The sequence below is a fragment of the Humulus lupulus genome, chromosome 5, assembly GCF_963169125.1.
Source record: "Humulus lupulus chromosome 5, drHumLupu1.1, whole genome shotgun sequence".
NCBI classification, from domain to species: domain Eukaryota; kingdom Viridiplantae; phylum Streptophyta; class Magnoliopsida; order Rosales; family Cannabaceae; genus Humulus; species Humulus lupulus.
Genome location: NC_084797.1, coordinates 91,695,629 through 91,710,304, shown reverse-complemented (window position 1 = coordinate 91,710,304; position 14,676 = coordinate 91,695,629). Strand labels below are relative to the sequence as shown.

At 37.9% G+C, this 14,676-nt stretch overlaps 1 protein-coding gene across 1 annotated transcript; it reads left to right on the top strand.

The window, feature by feature from the left end:
• The first annotated feature begins 11,116 nt into the window (after nt 1-11,116).
• Nucleotides 11,117-13,861, top strand: LOC133777521 (endoglucanase 3-like). Its single transcript, XM_062217171.1, has 6 exons — nt 11,117-11,419; nt 11,997-12,500; nt 12,628-12,777; nt 12,878-12,989; nt 13,072-13,235; nt 13,331-13,861. The coding sequence occupies exons 1-6, from the start codon at nt 11,189-11,191 to the stop codon at nt 13,661-13,663; spliced, it is 1,494 nt and encodes a 497-aa protein (XP_062073155.1). The 5' UTR covers nt 11,117-11,188; the 3' UTR covers nt 13,664-13,861.
• The last annotated feature ends 815 nt before the right edge of the window (nt 13,862-14,676 follow it).

Below are 14,676 nucleotides of genomic sequence, written 5' to 3'. Positions count from 1 at the left end.
TTATTACAATTGATAATTTAAATTTTATTTTTTTATTTTTGAAACTAAAAGTAAGATAATGTTAATAAAAAAATGTCAAACTTTTTTAAATAAGGCAATTTTACACTTATTTTATTATAATTAACATAATTAGAATAAATCTTTTTTTTTCTAAAACTATTATCATTTCAAATTGTGCCCCTTGAATTATTTGATTTGTGAATGTTATATTATTTAAAATAATTTAATGTTAGATTAAATAATGTGACATAATGTGATTTGTCACACCTGTATAATATTATTGTGTGTTACAAAATTAGACACATGTATGTGCTCAAATGTGACATATTTTGGAGTTACAAATTTGTAACTCCCAAATATTACCCGATAATGTGTAGATTTGATATGACACATTTTGATTTGAATTTCTCAAAGTCATAAGAGATATGACTATTAGAGAAGTGATTTTAATATGTGTGAAAGTTACAAAATCAAGTGGGAATGAATTTGGAACGTTTTGGAAAATTGGTAGCTGAAAAAACGTCTTGGGGCGCGGCCAGTGTTTTTTTGGCCGCGGCCCAAGAGGCAGAAAAACGTCGTGGGTCGCGGCCAGTGTTTTTCAAGCCGCGACCAGAGTGGCTGACAACATTTTCCAAACTTCGGTTTTATCCAATTTTGAACGTTTCCAATAGTCAAGTAACTCCCAAGGCTCTATTTTAATTCCATAAACATCTAATTAATCATTGGTAACAGCCATTGTGGTTAGTGGAATTTGAAATTCAAAGGGTGTCTTAAAACTCTATAAATAGGAGTCTAATGATCACTTGTATGACACACCATATTCCATCTACAAAGCACTTGGCTGGAAAACACACCATAGAGGCTTGATAATTCCAGAGAGCTATTTTCTTGAGAGATCCCTTAGTGCTTAAAGAATAGGGCGAAATAAGCTTTTGGACAAAAGTCTTGAACCTTGTTCAAATTGGTGATCCCCACTACTCTACACTTTGGTTGTGTGAGAGTTTGTGTTCCTTTTATTGTTATTTTCATTCTTTTGATCTTGTTGTTCTTATTTACTTGTATTGTTATTGTTTTGAGTTTGTGATCTTCCTCTTCTAAATCTTTCTATTTATTTGTATTTTGAGCAATAGATTTGTAACACTTATTTAAATATTACTTTGTCGATTGTATTTTTTGCATAGAGTTGTATTTTAGTTTTACCATTTCAATTGAGCATGGAAAGGGGTGAGGAGATAAGGGCTTGTACTTCCATGTTCTTGTACTTCAACTTAACATAACTTTTCCATTCACTCTGAGAAGCGAGTATCCAAGCTCTAACCTTTTCAATAGCCTCAATGGTCCTCTAAACTACCTCAGGACCCAAATATAACATCTCACCCATCTCATCCCAGTGAATGGGCGATATACACTTCCTACTATACAACATCTCATAAGGTGCCATTTCCAATAACTAGATAACTCCCCCTGATTTACCATCAATTTGAGGATAATAAACTATACTAAATTCCAACTATATACTCATCGCCTTCCGCAACTTTCCCCAAAACTTGGAAATAAAAGCAGGGTCCTCATCTAATAAGATAGACCTCAAATTCCATGAAGGCATACTATCCCTCTCACATAGAGACCTGTATATTGGTCCACTATATTATGCATCTTTACTGATAAAAGCAAGCTGACTTTGTATACTTGTCCATAATGACCCAAATCGAATCATGTTGGCCCACTATTCTGGGCAGCCCCATTACTTCTACTATGGAATACACAAAGGTTGTACTGGCCTTACAGATTTCTAATACTCTGTCTTGACCTGATGCTAGGAACTTTGCCACATATTCAATTATGTCCCTCTCCATCGCAGGCCACCAATACAAAGCTTTTAGATCCTGATACATCTTCATGGTGCTTGGATGAAAAGAATTAGGGGTAGTATGAAATTCATCCAGAACCTCCCATTTAATCTCAGTGTCCATCGGAATACTAATCCGATACTTATACCTCAATAACTCATGCCTGACACTATATGATCCTTACCTAACCCAGCTAAGACATTCCTCTTAATCCTTTCCATCTATGGGTCACTCAACTGTTTTCCTTTGATCCTCTCTAAAATAGTAAACTCAAGTGTAATGTTGACCACCTGGCCCACCAGTAACTCTACTCTAGTTCTGGTCATATCCTTCAAATAACATGATGCATAGACAATCATCTTTTCTGGTCAATAATGTGTCATAATAATCTATAACCTAGTTCTGATCTGTAGGAAGACTCAGAACTCTTCCACAAAGCACATGTAATATCCTGCCTGTCTATGGAAACTCCTGCCCTCTGAGGCGTTCCTTGACCTTGGCAAATCTCCAACTGAGAGTATACCACAATACCATCGATCAAGACGATCACAAATCCAATTAAGATAATCTTTCAATACTTTATTCATATAATCCATCAAAACAACACGACATTAATCAAATCCACAAAACATAACTCAGCACTCCTAGTACCCTAATCTGATATAAAAGGTAGTCTTCTGCATATCCTTCTCCCTGATCTTTAGCTGGTAATAACCAGATCAAAGATCCACCTTAAAGAATATTGTCTTACTCAAACACTAAACCATTAGTTCTTAAAGCTCTGCTGAAGCCGTTCAATACAGTGCCCTAGACCTGGTTCCACCCCTAGCACCAACATAATCATCATTCTATCTCTTTGTGTAAAGGTAACCCTGGAAAACCCCCTGAAAACACAACCAAAAACTCACAGACTAACCCAGTCTGTCCTTCCCACTGGCACGGCCTGAGTGGTATCCACCACACTAGCTAAGATTCCTATGCATCCTCCTGCAGTAGATCTCTAGCTCTAAGTACAGATGTTATAAGCATACGAGGTCCATGCATAGTGCCAACACATTCATGGGTTTCTCACCTTCAAGCCCAAGGGTTACTATCATTTCCCTTAAATCTATCATTGCCTTAAACTCAGCTAACCAATCCATATCCAGGATCATATCGAAGTTGGTCATAACCAACTCTATCAAATCAAATGAGGAGTCCTTCTCACCATAACCTAACCCATCTCTTAAAATTACCAATAGAGTATCACATTCTCATCCCAACATAACCATGTAACTTGCATATCAAGTCTATGCCTCTCTCTAAATGCAACAAAACAAAGAACAACATGGCACCAAAACTAGTCAGCATAATACAAAAAAATTAGAACTAGGAAGCTGACCTGCCACTACTGAGGAACCAGCCTCAGTCTCAGTCTCAGTCTCTAACTGCATCAGAGTGAACACTCGAGCTGGAGTCGAGCTGTCCGCCTCCTTTTGCTCATCTGTCCTCAGTCCTGGGAATCCCTAATGAGGTGCCCAACCATTCTACAAAAGAACACATACCTTTGCTCGACATTCCTTCAGATGATGCATATTGCACCTAGTGCATTTCGAGTAAAATTTCCAATTTTCATCCTTGCCCTGATGGCGTACAGCAACACTTTGGAACCCCTTTCCTAAACCAGAGGTACCGATTACATTGATAACTTTTCTTTCCTGATCACTAGGATCTCTGCCTCTACCTGATCCAACCAATGGAGGTATAACTACTTGAGCACTACGCTCTGCAACACTCTCCTTCACAATCTCATTTCCTGTGCTCTCAATAGCAAGAGCCTTCCCTACCACCTGAGCGTAGGTAGAGATTTCATGTATTGGGGCAACTCTAACACCCTGAGCTATTCTGGGATTCAATCCCTGGATAAACCTTTCCTTCTGAGCTACATCTGTGGGTATCATATCAAAAGCAAACTTGGCCAACCCATCGAATCTATTAACATACTCTGTTGCTGTTGCATTTCCCTGAACCGGGTTCAGAAACTCATTTGTCTTAGCAGTCTTAATTACATCACAGTAATATCTCTCATTAAACAACTGCCTAAATTCTTTCCAGTCTATCACAGTTGTGTCTCGTGTCTGGGACACCTTTTCCCACCACGTCCGGGCATCTTCCCGCAATACATATGTAGCATAGATCACCCTATCGTGACCTACCGCCCCCATACTGTCTAGGATGGAACTGACCATGCCCATCCATTTCTCAGCTCTGAATGGATCTAGGCCTCCCTAAAAAGCTGGAGGGTAATATTCCTAGAATCTACCACAAAGAAATTCCCACCTGTTCTCAACCCTAGGCTGAGCTAATACCGGTGCCACTCCTAGCATAGCAAAGGAAGAGGTGTTCCCTGACAAAACCTACTATTGTTTTAAACACCTGATCTCTTCCTCTTGCCTCTGCAATCTTAATTGCATATCTGTAAACACCTATTGCAAATTCTGAGGGGCAAGTGAAGAACTTAGGCCCTGGCTGTAATTCACAGCCTTGGAATAACTACCAACAGGTCTCATTAACTGCCTTGGGTACATAACCTCTGATTGAATCTGCAGTTAATAACTTGACACATTAAACATGATGAGCATATTCAAAAGTCCTCCCCCACAGGAACAATCACACAACACCACATTCATATACCACTGCGATACCAAAATACATGCCCACAACATTCTTACATCAACTCATAACCCTTGTTATTCCAGCATACATGCCATGCTCTCAACTCTAGCAAGCAATAACACATTCATATAATCACTGAGCAGGTAATCACAAAATCATATCAATATTTAAGGACTAAGACCTAACAGATTCTCATGCTCCCTAATAAGGCATGCAGACAAAGCATTTACATTCTATTTAAGTAGTTAAGCACACAACCACATAAATAGTTACCATACCCTGAGTGAAGCTTGTCTTTAATGACGAGTGTACATGCCCAACTTGTCTACAGGAACCCTTGACCTTGGCTCGCTTTGATACCAAGTTGTAACGCTCTACTACCCAGGGACCGTTACGTTGTGCATTTTAAACAGTGCTAAATTCGCTAATCGAGTCATTTGGCCATAATCGTGTAACTAAATGTGATTAACGGTTTAGTGTTAAAAATTTTGGTCAAGGATACAACGTTTCAATAAAACGTTTACTGTATACATTGGGATCCCAAAATATATTTTAAAGGTTAATTACAATAAAATAGTTACAACCAACTGACCTAAGCGACAAAATAGGGTTTAACCCTAGTTCCTCTTTCAACCCTCGGCCGTGGTGGTCGAGCAGCTGCATATGTACACATCGTTACCTAAGATCTCAAACTCAAGGATGATCCAGCTTTCTTTTACCTTTACCTGCACCACATAGCACCCATGAGCCGAAGCTCAGCAAGAAAACTCAAACACATGCTCATAAGCAATTAATAATATGTCATCAAATCATAATAAGCATGCATGCAAGTACAAATAATTGTTTATGGAGTCCTACGCCCCGCGTAGATGACCAAAAAGACTCTTTGGGGAACTGCACCCTGAATAGATGACTAATAAGTCTCTCTGGGGAACTGCACCCTAAATAGATGACTAATAAGTCTCTTTGGGGAGCTGCGCCGTGAATAGATGAATAATAAGTCTCTCTGGGGTCCTGTGCCCTAAGCCATGTGACATGTCAGTCACGTGAGCCTTTTAGCCCTGGCTCTGAGTAACTAGCCTTAAGCTAGCCAAGCACTTTAGTTTTTCTTCGATCAATAGGTCGGTTAAGTATTTCATGCTCATGTTGATTAGATCTAATCATTTCAGCCTGCAGTTAGAATGCTAATGTTGTTCTTGACTCATAAGTCAATTCCATACGACCATACTATTGTCGATCATGACTGATAAGTCAGAGCTTCATGACCAGTACTAAACATCATTGTCGTTTCTGACTAATAATTCAGTCTTTTCTCAATGAGGTAATGCAACCAGACATATATCATATGTCAAATATCCAAATATAAGGCATTCAAGATGCTTAATCAATAATCACAAGCATAATCATAATCATGCACAATTATAGTGTAACGCCCTGGGTACCCCAGAACCGTTACAGTGAACGGTGAACCAGAAATTTGACTTGCTACCCGAGTCCTTTGGTTAAAAACGTGTTCTAAGTGTCATTAACAGGCTAAGGTGAAAAACCAACAAAAGGTAAGGATATGTTTTATTTAGTACATAAAGTTGTTCATGGGCCCACAAGAACATTTACAAGTTATTTACAACTCAAAAAGGTCATTACTGTTTCAAAATTACAAACCCACCGACATAAACGGCAAAAATAGGGTAAACCCCCTAGTTCCTTTGAGAACTCCTTGGTCGTGGTGGTCAAGCGGCCGCATATGTACACATCACCACCTAAGCTCTCCACTCAAGGCTGGGTGAGCTTTTCTTTCCCTTTACCTGCACCACATAGCACCCATGAGCCAAAGCCCAGCAAGAAAACACAATATTATATGTAAACATTATCAAATGATTATCATTATAATCACACAGAGCTTATAGCTCTTAAACAGATAAGTGAATATCACTTGAGGTTCTAGAAAAACCATACTGGGTGACTGACAAGCAAGTCACTAATTTAAACAGAAGAGTGGCTGCTAGGTAAGCCACTAGCCTTAAACAGACAAGAGACTGATAGGTAAGTCTCTAACTTTAAACAGAAGAGTGGCTGCTAGGTAAGCCACTAGCCTTCAGAAGAGTGGCTGCTAGGTTAGCCACACAAGCGCTTATAGTATTCATCGAACTTAAGGTCGGTCCGGCATTAATGCTCTTTGAGTCATCCAATGCAGATATCGATTAGATCTAATCTTTATTGGCTTGCGTTGAATACGCTAAGGCCGTCCTGACTTATGAGTCAGCACTGTGTGACCAGTGCCCAGTACCACTGCCGAACCTGACTAATGAGTCACAGCTTCATAGTTGCTACTGACACCTTTGCCACTTCTGACTAATGAATCAGTACTATGCACAAGCGAGCAAGATTCGCTAACACATTCAATAATCAATCCATGTCCACATTTACACAATCAACATGCCTCAAGAATAATCATGCATGTCACATATGAGGTGCAGTTTTCTTACCTCAGGTTCGAGCGAGAAACAATATAAGAACGACCCTTGAGAATGATCAAACTTTAGATTTCTTAGCAGTTACCTAATCACAACCAATTATAATCCATTAATAAATTAAATCAATAAATAGTTTACAATCTAAAACCACACTCCCGGGATCAATCCCGCACTCTCAGGAATCTTAATATACTCAAACGGGGCAAAGGAACCAAACCCCGAGCCTTAAAGGTCATTCCGAGCCCTAAAATAGGCTTGCTGGAAAATGGACCAGCGCTGCAGCCCTATTAAATGGCGCTGAGGCGCTATTTCCAAGTCAGAGAGGCCCAACTCTCTGCCCTGCCTAGCGCTGTTGCGCCAACTTCAGACCAGCAACACCTCTGTTTTCCCTCCTTGCGATTCCCTTTGAAACCAACCTTCCAAACCAATCCAAAACCTTACCAAAACACCCAATTCAACCCCTAAACCTCATCTACATCACCCCCTCACCAAAACCCAATCAATCTTACACAAAAACTCCCTTTGATTCCAACTATCCACATCAAAACTATAAGCTGAAAACTATAAAGAAAAACAGAGTATAGCTTAAAATTCTTGGATGAAATCTTACCTCAAGCTGGTTTTGAATCCTCCTCAATGGATGAACTAAGTCTATAACCTCCAAGCTTTGATTTCCTAGCTTGATTCTTCAATTTGGGACCAAAACTTCAAAGGAAGATAGAGGAAAGGGTGATGTATGTGAAGAAGAAATGAGACTCTGTTTTTGTTCTATATGTTTCTACAGCCAACCAAAAACATATATAACCCAAGCCAAATGACCTTAATGCTCCTAGGTCATTTAAAGCTTCTAAAGTCTCCCCAAGGGTAAAATCGCCATTTCCAACCTATTTCGTTAAACATAATTAATGTTCTCCAATTCCCGCTATTCCCGATATTCTCAAATACCAATAATTCCAATCCTGTTACCCTTATACTCCCGGCAACGTTCTAATCATTTAATCATCCCGAGACTCACCCCGAGCCTTGAACTTAATCCCGTTATGACTAAACTGCTACTTAATATTCAAAGATCGTCTCATGCCGAATAGCTCGACACAAATCCACATTATAATGTGGCCTCAACAATATATCATCAACATGCATACAAATATACAATTACGCCCTCAACAGGCCAAATTACCAAAATACCCCTGTCATGAAATGTGGACCCACATGCATGCATTTAACATCATATTATAATATAATTCACATAAACATGCACATAACAGTTTAATGACATAATAAATCAATTATGGCCCTCCCAGCCTACTAATCCAACCATTAAACCGCATTAGGGATTTCGAGGCATTACATATAGAGACTCAAGCTCTGAATACATTCAATCCATATTCAATATTCATGTCATGCCATAACCACATGTATCACATGCATCACATACTAGGTGCAGTTTTCTTACCTTTGGTCCAAGCACAAGTTACCAATAAAAGACCCTCAAGCACGATCCTGTTTCCAAGCTCCTAGCGATCACCTCTAATTGAGTCGTTTCCCAACTAAATCCCCCAGCTAATAAGCTTCTAATCTTCCCTAGAATCACTATACCTCGATCCTTGCTTGAATCTGAGTCCTAAACTCGAGTTTTCTTGGAAAATGCAAACGGGTGTCGAAAAGGGAACGAGAGAGAGAGAGAACATTTTGAACGTTCTTTTATAATTCTAACAGGTTACTTCGAGCTTAAGTAATCTTAACAAATCCTAATGCTCGGGGTCCCAAAAACGCCCCTAGGGGTAAAATAGTCAAAATTCCCTCCTGATCTCACTAACTCCTAATTTATCATCAAATAATGATTCCCATTACCCAATAGCCCGGTAATGTGATAAATACCCAAAATATCATAATTTATCATCAAGTATGGGTACTGTTGTGACTTTCCCACTAGCTTGCTTCCTAGGATCGTCTCGTGATGAGTAACTCAAACATACTCACATAATAATGTGATCTCACACACACATATCACATATATGCCAAATATTCCCAAAACAGGCAAAATTATGAAAATTGCCTAATTAAACAGAAATGGATCCACATGCATATTTAATGCACCTAAACATGCATATCAAGTCATATTATAATATAACTCACATAATCGCATAATGATGCACATAAATATCACCTAATAACATAATTCTATAATTTGTCATCCTGCCCCCCTAACCAAGGCCCTAAGCCTTATTAGGAAATTTGAGACGTTACAGCCGTCCCCCATGAGAATTGGGAGTCTTTCTCAAGAAAAGTCTATGAATGGAATGTGCACATGGCCATTAACGGTGCAAAAGCGAGATATTGAAGTCTCAAGTGAACATAGCAAAGGTGTGTGTGTTATCACCAGTTTGTTATCAAGTGATAGTGGTTCAATACTTCGGCAACAAAAATTTCAACAAACTTTGTGGTAATTACAATAATGTAAAATTCAAGTCAAAAGACATTTTACTTTATGTACCAATGCAAAGGTTTCTATAGAGTGATTATTTAATCAAGCGGGAGAATATTATATTTTAATATAATGTTTTGATTGATTAAATAAGTGTTACAAAAATGATTATTTAATCTAAGTGGGGGAATGTTATATTATTTTAAATAATATAATGTTAGATTAAATAATTTGACATAATGTGATTTTTCATACCTTGTAACATATTATCGAGAGTCACAAAATTGGACACATGTATGTGCCCAAATGTGACATATTTTGGAGTTACAAAAACAGTTACAAATTTGTAACTCCCAAATATTACTCAATAATGTGTAGATTTGATATTACACATTTTGATTTGAATTTCTCAAAGCCATAAGAGATATGATTGTTAGAGATGTGATTTTAATGTGTATGAAAGTTACAAAATCAAGTGGGAATGACTTTGGAACGTTTTTGAAAATTTGGAAAATTGGTAGCTGAAAAAATGTCTTGGGTCGCGGCCAATGTTTTTCTGGCCGTGACCCAAGAGGTAGAAAAACATTGTGGGGCGCGGCCAGTGTTTTTCAGGCCGCGGCCAAAGTGGCTGACACACATTTTCTAAACTTAGGTTTTAACCAATTTTGAACGTTTCCAACAGCCAAGTAACTCCCAAATCTCTATTTTAATTCCATAAACATCCAATTAATCATTGGTAACCGTCATGGGGGTTGGTGAAATTTAAAATTCAAAGGGTGTCTCAAAACTCTATAAATAGGAGCCTAATGCTCACTTGTATGACACACAATTTTTTATCCATAAAGCACTTGACTGGAAAATACACCATAGAGATTTGATAATTCCAGAGAGCTATTTTCTTAAGAGATCCCTTAGTACTTAGAGAATAGGGGAAAATAAGCTTTTGGACAAAGGTCTTGAACCTTGTTCAAGTTGCTGATCCCCACTACTCTACACTTTGGTTGTGTGAGAGTTTGTATTACTTTTATTGTTCTTTTCATTCTTGTTGTTCTTATTTACTTGTATTATTATTATTTTGAGTTTCTGATCTTCAACTTCTAAATCTTTCTATTTATTTGTATTTTGAGCAATAGAATTGTAACATTTGTTTAAATATTACATTGTTAATTGTATTTTTTGCATAGAGTTGTATTTTGATTTTACCATTTCCATTGAGCGAATTCTCTAGCAGTGAAAAATTCTCCTGAATTATTCACATTAGTGAAACGTGAGACTTTCATTCATTTTTATTAACGAAATGTTGACGTGACACTTTCAGAAGTGATGTAGGATTGTCACGTCAATATCTCATATATAATTCAAAAATTAAATAGGAATTTTGTCCACAAATTATAACTACTACCAAATGGTATCCCAAAATTTTAAAATTAAAGAAAATTTCAAATATGAAAAGAAAATATGTTGAAACAATAATAATTAAAAGATTGAAAACAACCCTAAAAAAAAGATTGAAAACCATATTGAACAATATTATATTCCCAAAAATTAGAAAAAGTAAGATTAACTATAACTGATAATTATCTTAACAAGAATGATTTTTGACGGATTAAAAGCCTTAATTTGTGGTACACGCAGTGAATGGGGCGCTGGGTAGTGGTGGTACTGCCGGGTCTATTTAAGGGCCTTCCAAGACCGTTATCTTAGACCAAACTCATAAACTCATTGATACAAAAGCACAGTGCGAGCATTGGTACTTACGTTGCCTTGTAAGAAAGTACCAAATGCAAATGGGCAAGGCAACATTAGTAGCATGGCTCTCAATATTGGTTCTGGTGGGGATTAGTAGTAGTAGTAGTAATACAAGTGTGAAAGCTGAGCCCATAAATTACAAAGATGCTTTGGCAAAATCTATACTGTTTTTCCAGGGACAGAGGTCAGGAAGCCTCCCTGCTGCTGCCCAACAAATCCGTTGGAGGACTAGCTCTGGCCTTTACGATGGTCGCCTTGCCCATGTACTACCACTTTTTTATCTTTCTTTTATGTTTTGTTATTTTTATTTATTTATTTTGAGGGGAAAGTTCATATTCAAACTTAAGCTAAAAGTTTTTCATTTCCCGTTAGTTAAGAGAATGAACTATTATTGCCATACATGAGGTTGTGTTTTTTTTTCATATGTGTCTCTATCTAGCTCACTCACTTTTCTTTTCTGTTGTCCCAAATAGTTTGTTTATTATTTATTTTTCTGAACGTACATAGAAAAGTAGGTGAAGCCAATTGAGAGTATTTTTGGCCATAGTACTTCTAATCATTCTGTCAGTTCTTTATTCTCATTTATATTTTTCATCCCTCTTTATGCTTAACGTTCAATTAATACTTTTTAACAAAGAAACGGTTTTCATATGATTAAATGAGTCAAATTCAAAACTTCCAAAAGTCAAAAGAAGGGGTCCGTAAAACATTATTTTATATTCTCTGCACCATCCGATAAAGTCACCATATGTATGTATGCATTGTATCTCAACATATATATATATATATATATATATCATTATTACAACGATGATTGATTTGGTTAATTATTATGAATAGGTGGATTTGAGTGGAGGATACTATGATGCCGGAGACAACGTAAAATTTAATTTCCCGATGGCGTTCACGACAACAATACTGTCATGGAACACACTGGAATACGGGAAGCGAATGGGCCCCCAATTAGAAAATGCACGGGCCGCAATTCGTTGGGCCACCGACTATCTCCTGAAGTGTGCACGAGCGACGCCTGGTAGGCTTTACGTTGGGGTTGGAGACCCAAATGCGGACCACAAGTGCTGGGAGAGGCCCGAAGACATGAACACTGCCCGATCCGTTTATTCAGTCTCGCCCTCCAATCCTGGCTCTGACGTGGCTGGAGAGACTGCGGCGGCGTTGGCCGCGGCTTCCATGGTTTTCCGGAGAGTTGACCCTCATTACTCAAAGCTTCTACTTAGCACCGCTAAGAAAGTTATGCAATTTGCAATACAATATCGAGGCTCTTATAGCGATTCTCTTGGTTCTGCTGTTTGTCCATTCTATTGCTCATATTCCGGATACAAGGTAATTTAATTACTTAGTTCTATATAAATACTTATATATAAATATATATATATATATATAGAGAGAGAGAGAGAGAGAGAGAGAAAAGGGGTTTTTTTTTAGTATTAATTGAGTAATATATACGAAGGATGAGCTGCTGTGGGGAGCTGCGTGGCTATTGAGAGCAACGAATGATTTTACTTACTTCAACTTCATCAAGTCTTTGGGAGCTAGTGATTCACCTGATATCTTTAGTTGGGACAACAAATATGCGGGTGCTTATGTCCTTTTATCAAGGGTAAACAAAATTATTAATTAATACGAATGCCAATCAAAATTAATCAATATAAAATAATGAAATAATAATATATAGATATTTACAATGGTTTGCGATGCAGAGGGCTTTGTTGAACAGAGATAACAACTTTATGCCGTTCAAACAACAAGCTGAACAATTCATATGTCGAATTTTGCCAAACTCTCCCACTTCTAGTACACAATATACACAAGGTAACGTGAGAACTTCTTCTAATATATGTATATCTATATATATATATCCTTTGTACTAAATAATTAAAATGGGATTGTGCAGGAGGCCTCATGTACAAGCTACCTGCAAGTAACCTCCAATATGTTACTGCCATAACATCATTAATATCTACCTATTCCAAGTACATAGCAGTAACTAAGCAAACTGTCAACTGTGGAAACCTTGTTGTCAGTTCAAGAACCTTGAGGAACTTTGCAAAGAGACAGGTACGTATAGATATATATCACTTATATCAATTAGTTTAGAATAAATATTTGTTTCTTCTTTTCATTATTTTGATTTGGCAAGTACGTACTTTTAGGTGGACTACATACTAGGGGTGAATCCTTTGAAGATGTCGTACATGGTGGGATATGGTCCATACTATCCAAAAAGAATTCACCACAGGGGATCCTCATTGCCCTCATTGGCAAGACATCCGCAGTCCTTTGGTTGCGAAGGTGGTTTTCAAACATTCTTCTACTCAGCGAACCCAAACCCTAACATTTTAACCGGAGCCGTTGTGGGAGGTCCTAACCAGAATGATGGCTACCCAGATGACCGTTCTGACTACAGCCACTCAGAGCCAGCTACTTATATTAACGCTGCCATAGTTGGGCCTTTAGCATACTTTGCAGGAAGCTCCAAATTCTAATTAGTTGTAGATCGAATCTGATTTAGGAGTACTTTACTAATTGTAAAAAAGATACTACATCGTGCTCTGTTCTCCCTTAATGGGGTTGTGCACCACAAAGAAATCATTTGGTGGTGTATTTGCGCAATTTCAATGTATTCACATGGTGGTAGAAAAAGTTGGTAATCTAAGAATTAATCATGTTTGGTTTGGTGACGAGGACAAGACTTGATGCATGCACAATGCAAACAAAACATTGAAACATCTAACATGTACAGAGAACAAATTTAGTACTCTGGCTAGCTATCTTCAAAATGCAAAAGTATTTCTGTACTTGGGAAGAAAATTGAACAGTTCAACAAAACATAAACAGAGAAAACAAATTAACTAGGACAACAAACATAGAAACTTGATAATCTAAATATCAACAAGGTAACTAATAGATCGCATTAATGATGATGAGCATGACTAGATGGTTAGGCATAAAGCTACAAAAAGGCTTGTACTGTGGAGCTGGCCTCGTTATGCATGCGTAGACATCAATTTCTAACCGATTTCTGAGTAATGTATGTGTGGGAAAGTATTTTTTTCCCCTCCTAGGACGGTTTATATCAAAACCCCAATAATAAGAATTTACAAATTTATCTATAAGAAAGGTGTTCTATGCAATTTACAAAAACCAATGTTAGTCCAAAAAATAGCTACGGCCACATGTCCAAATCATAGGGGCCCAGCGAGCACAAATGCACCGCAAGCTTCTCAAGTGACCATAGACTACAGGTTGAAGCAACCCACGAGCCCAGAAGCAAGGGGCTTGCAAGATGGTTAACTTGTTTCCTGCAAATGTCTTACAAAGGGCTCGCGAGACGAGAGTTCCATCTTCCTCTGTCGTGAGTAATCCCACGTCGTAGCGAGAAAAACAATGATCCCCACCCCAGATAAAGGTCAGAATGTGGTTGACTCTTTCAGTATAACCATGATCTTGAAAACCACGTTGCTTTATTTTTGGGCGTGTCAAAGGCCACTACTCGACT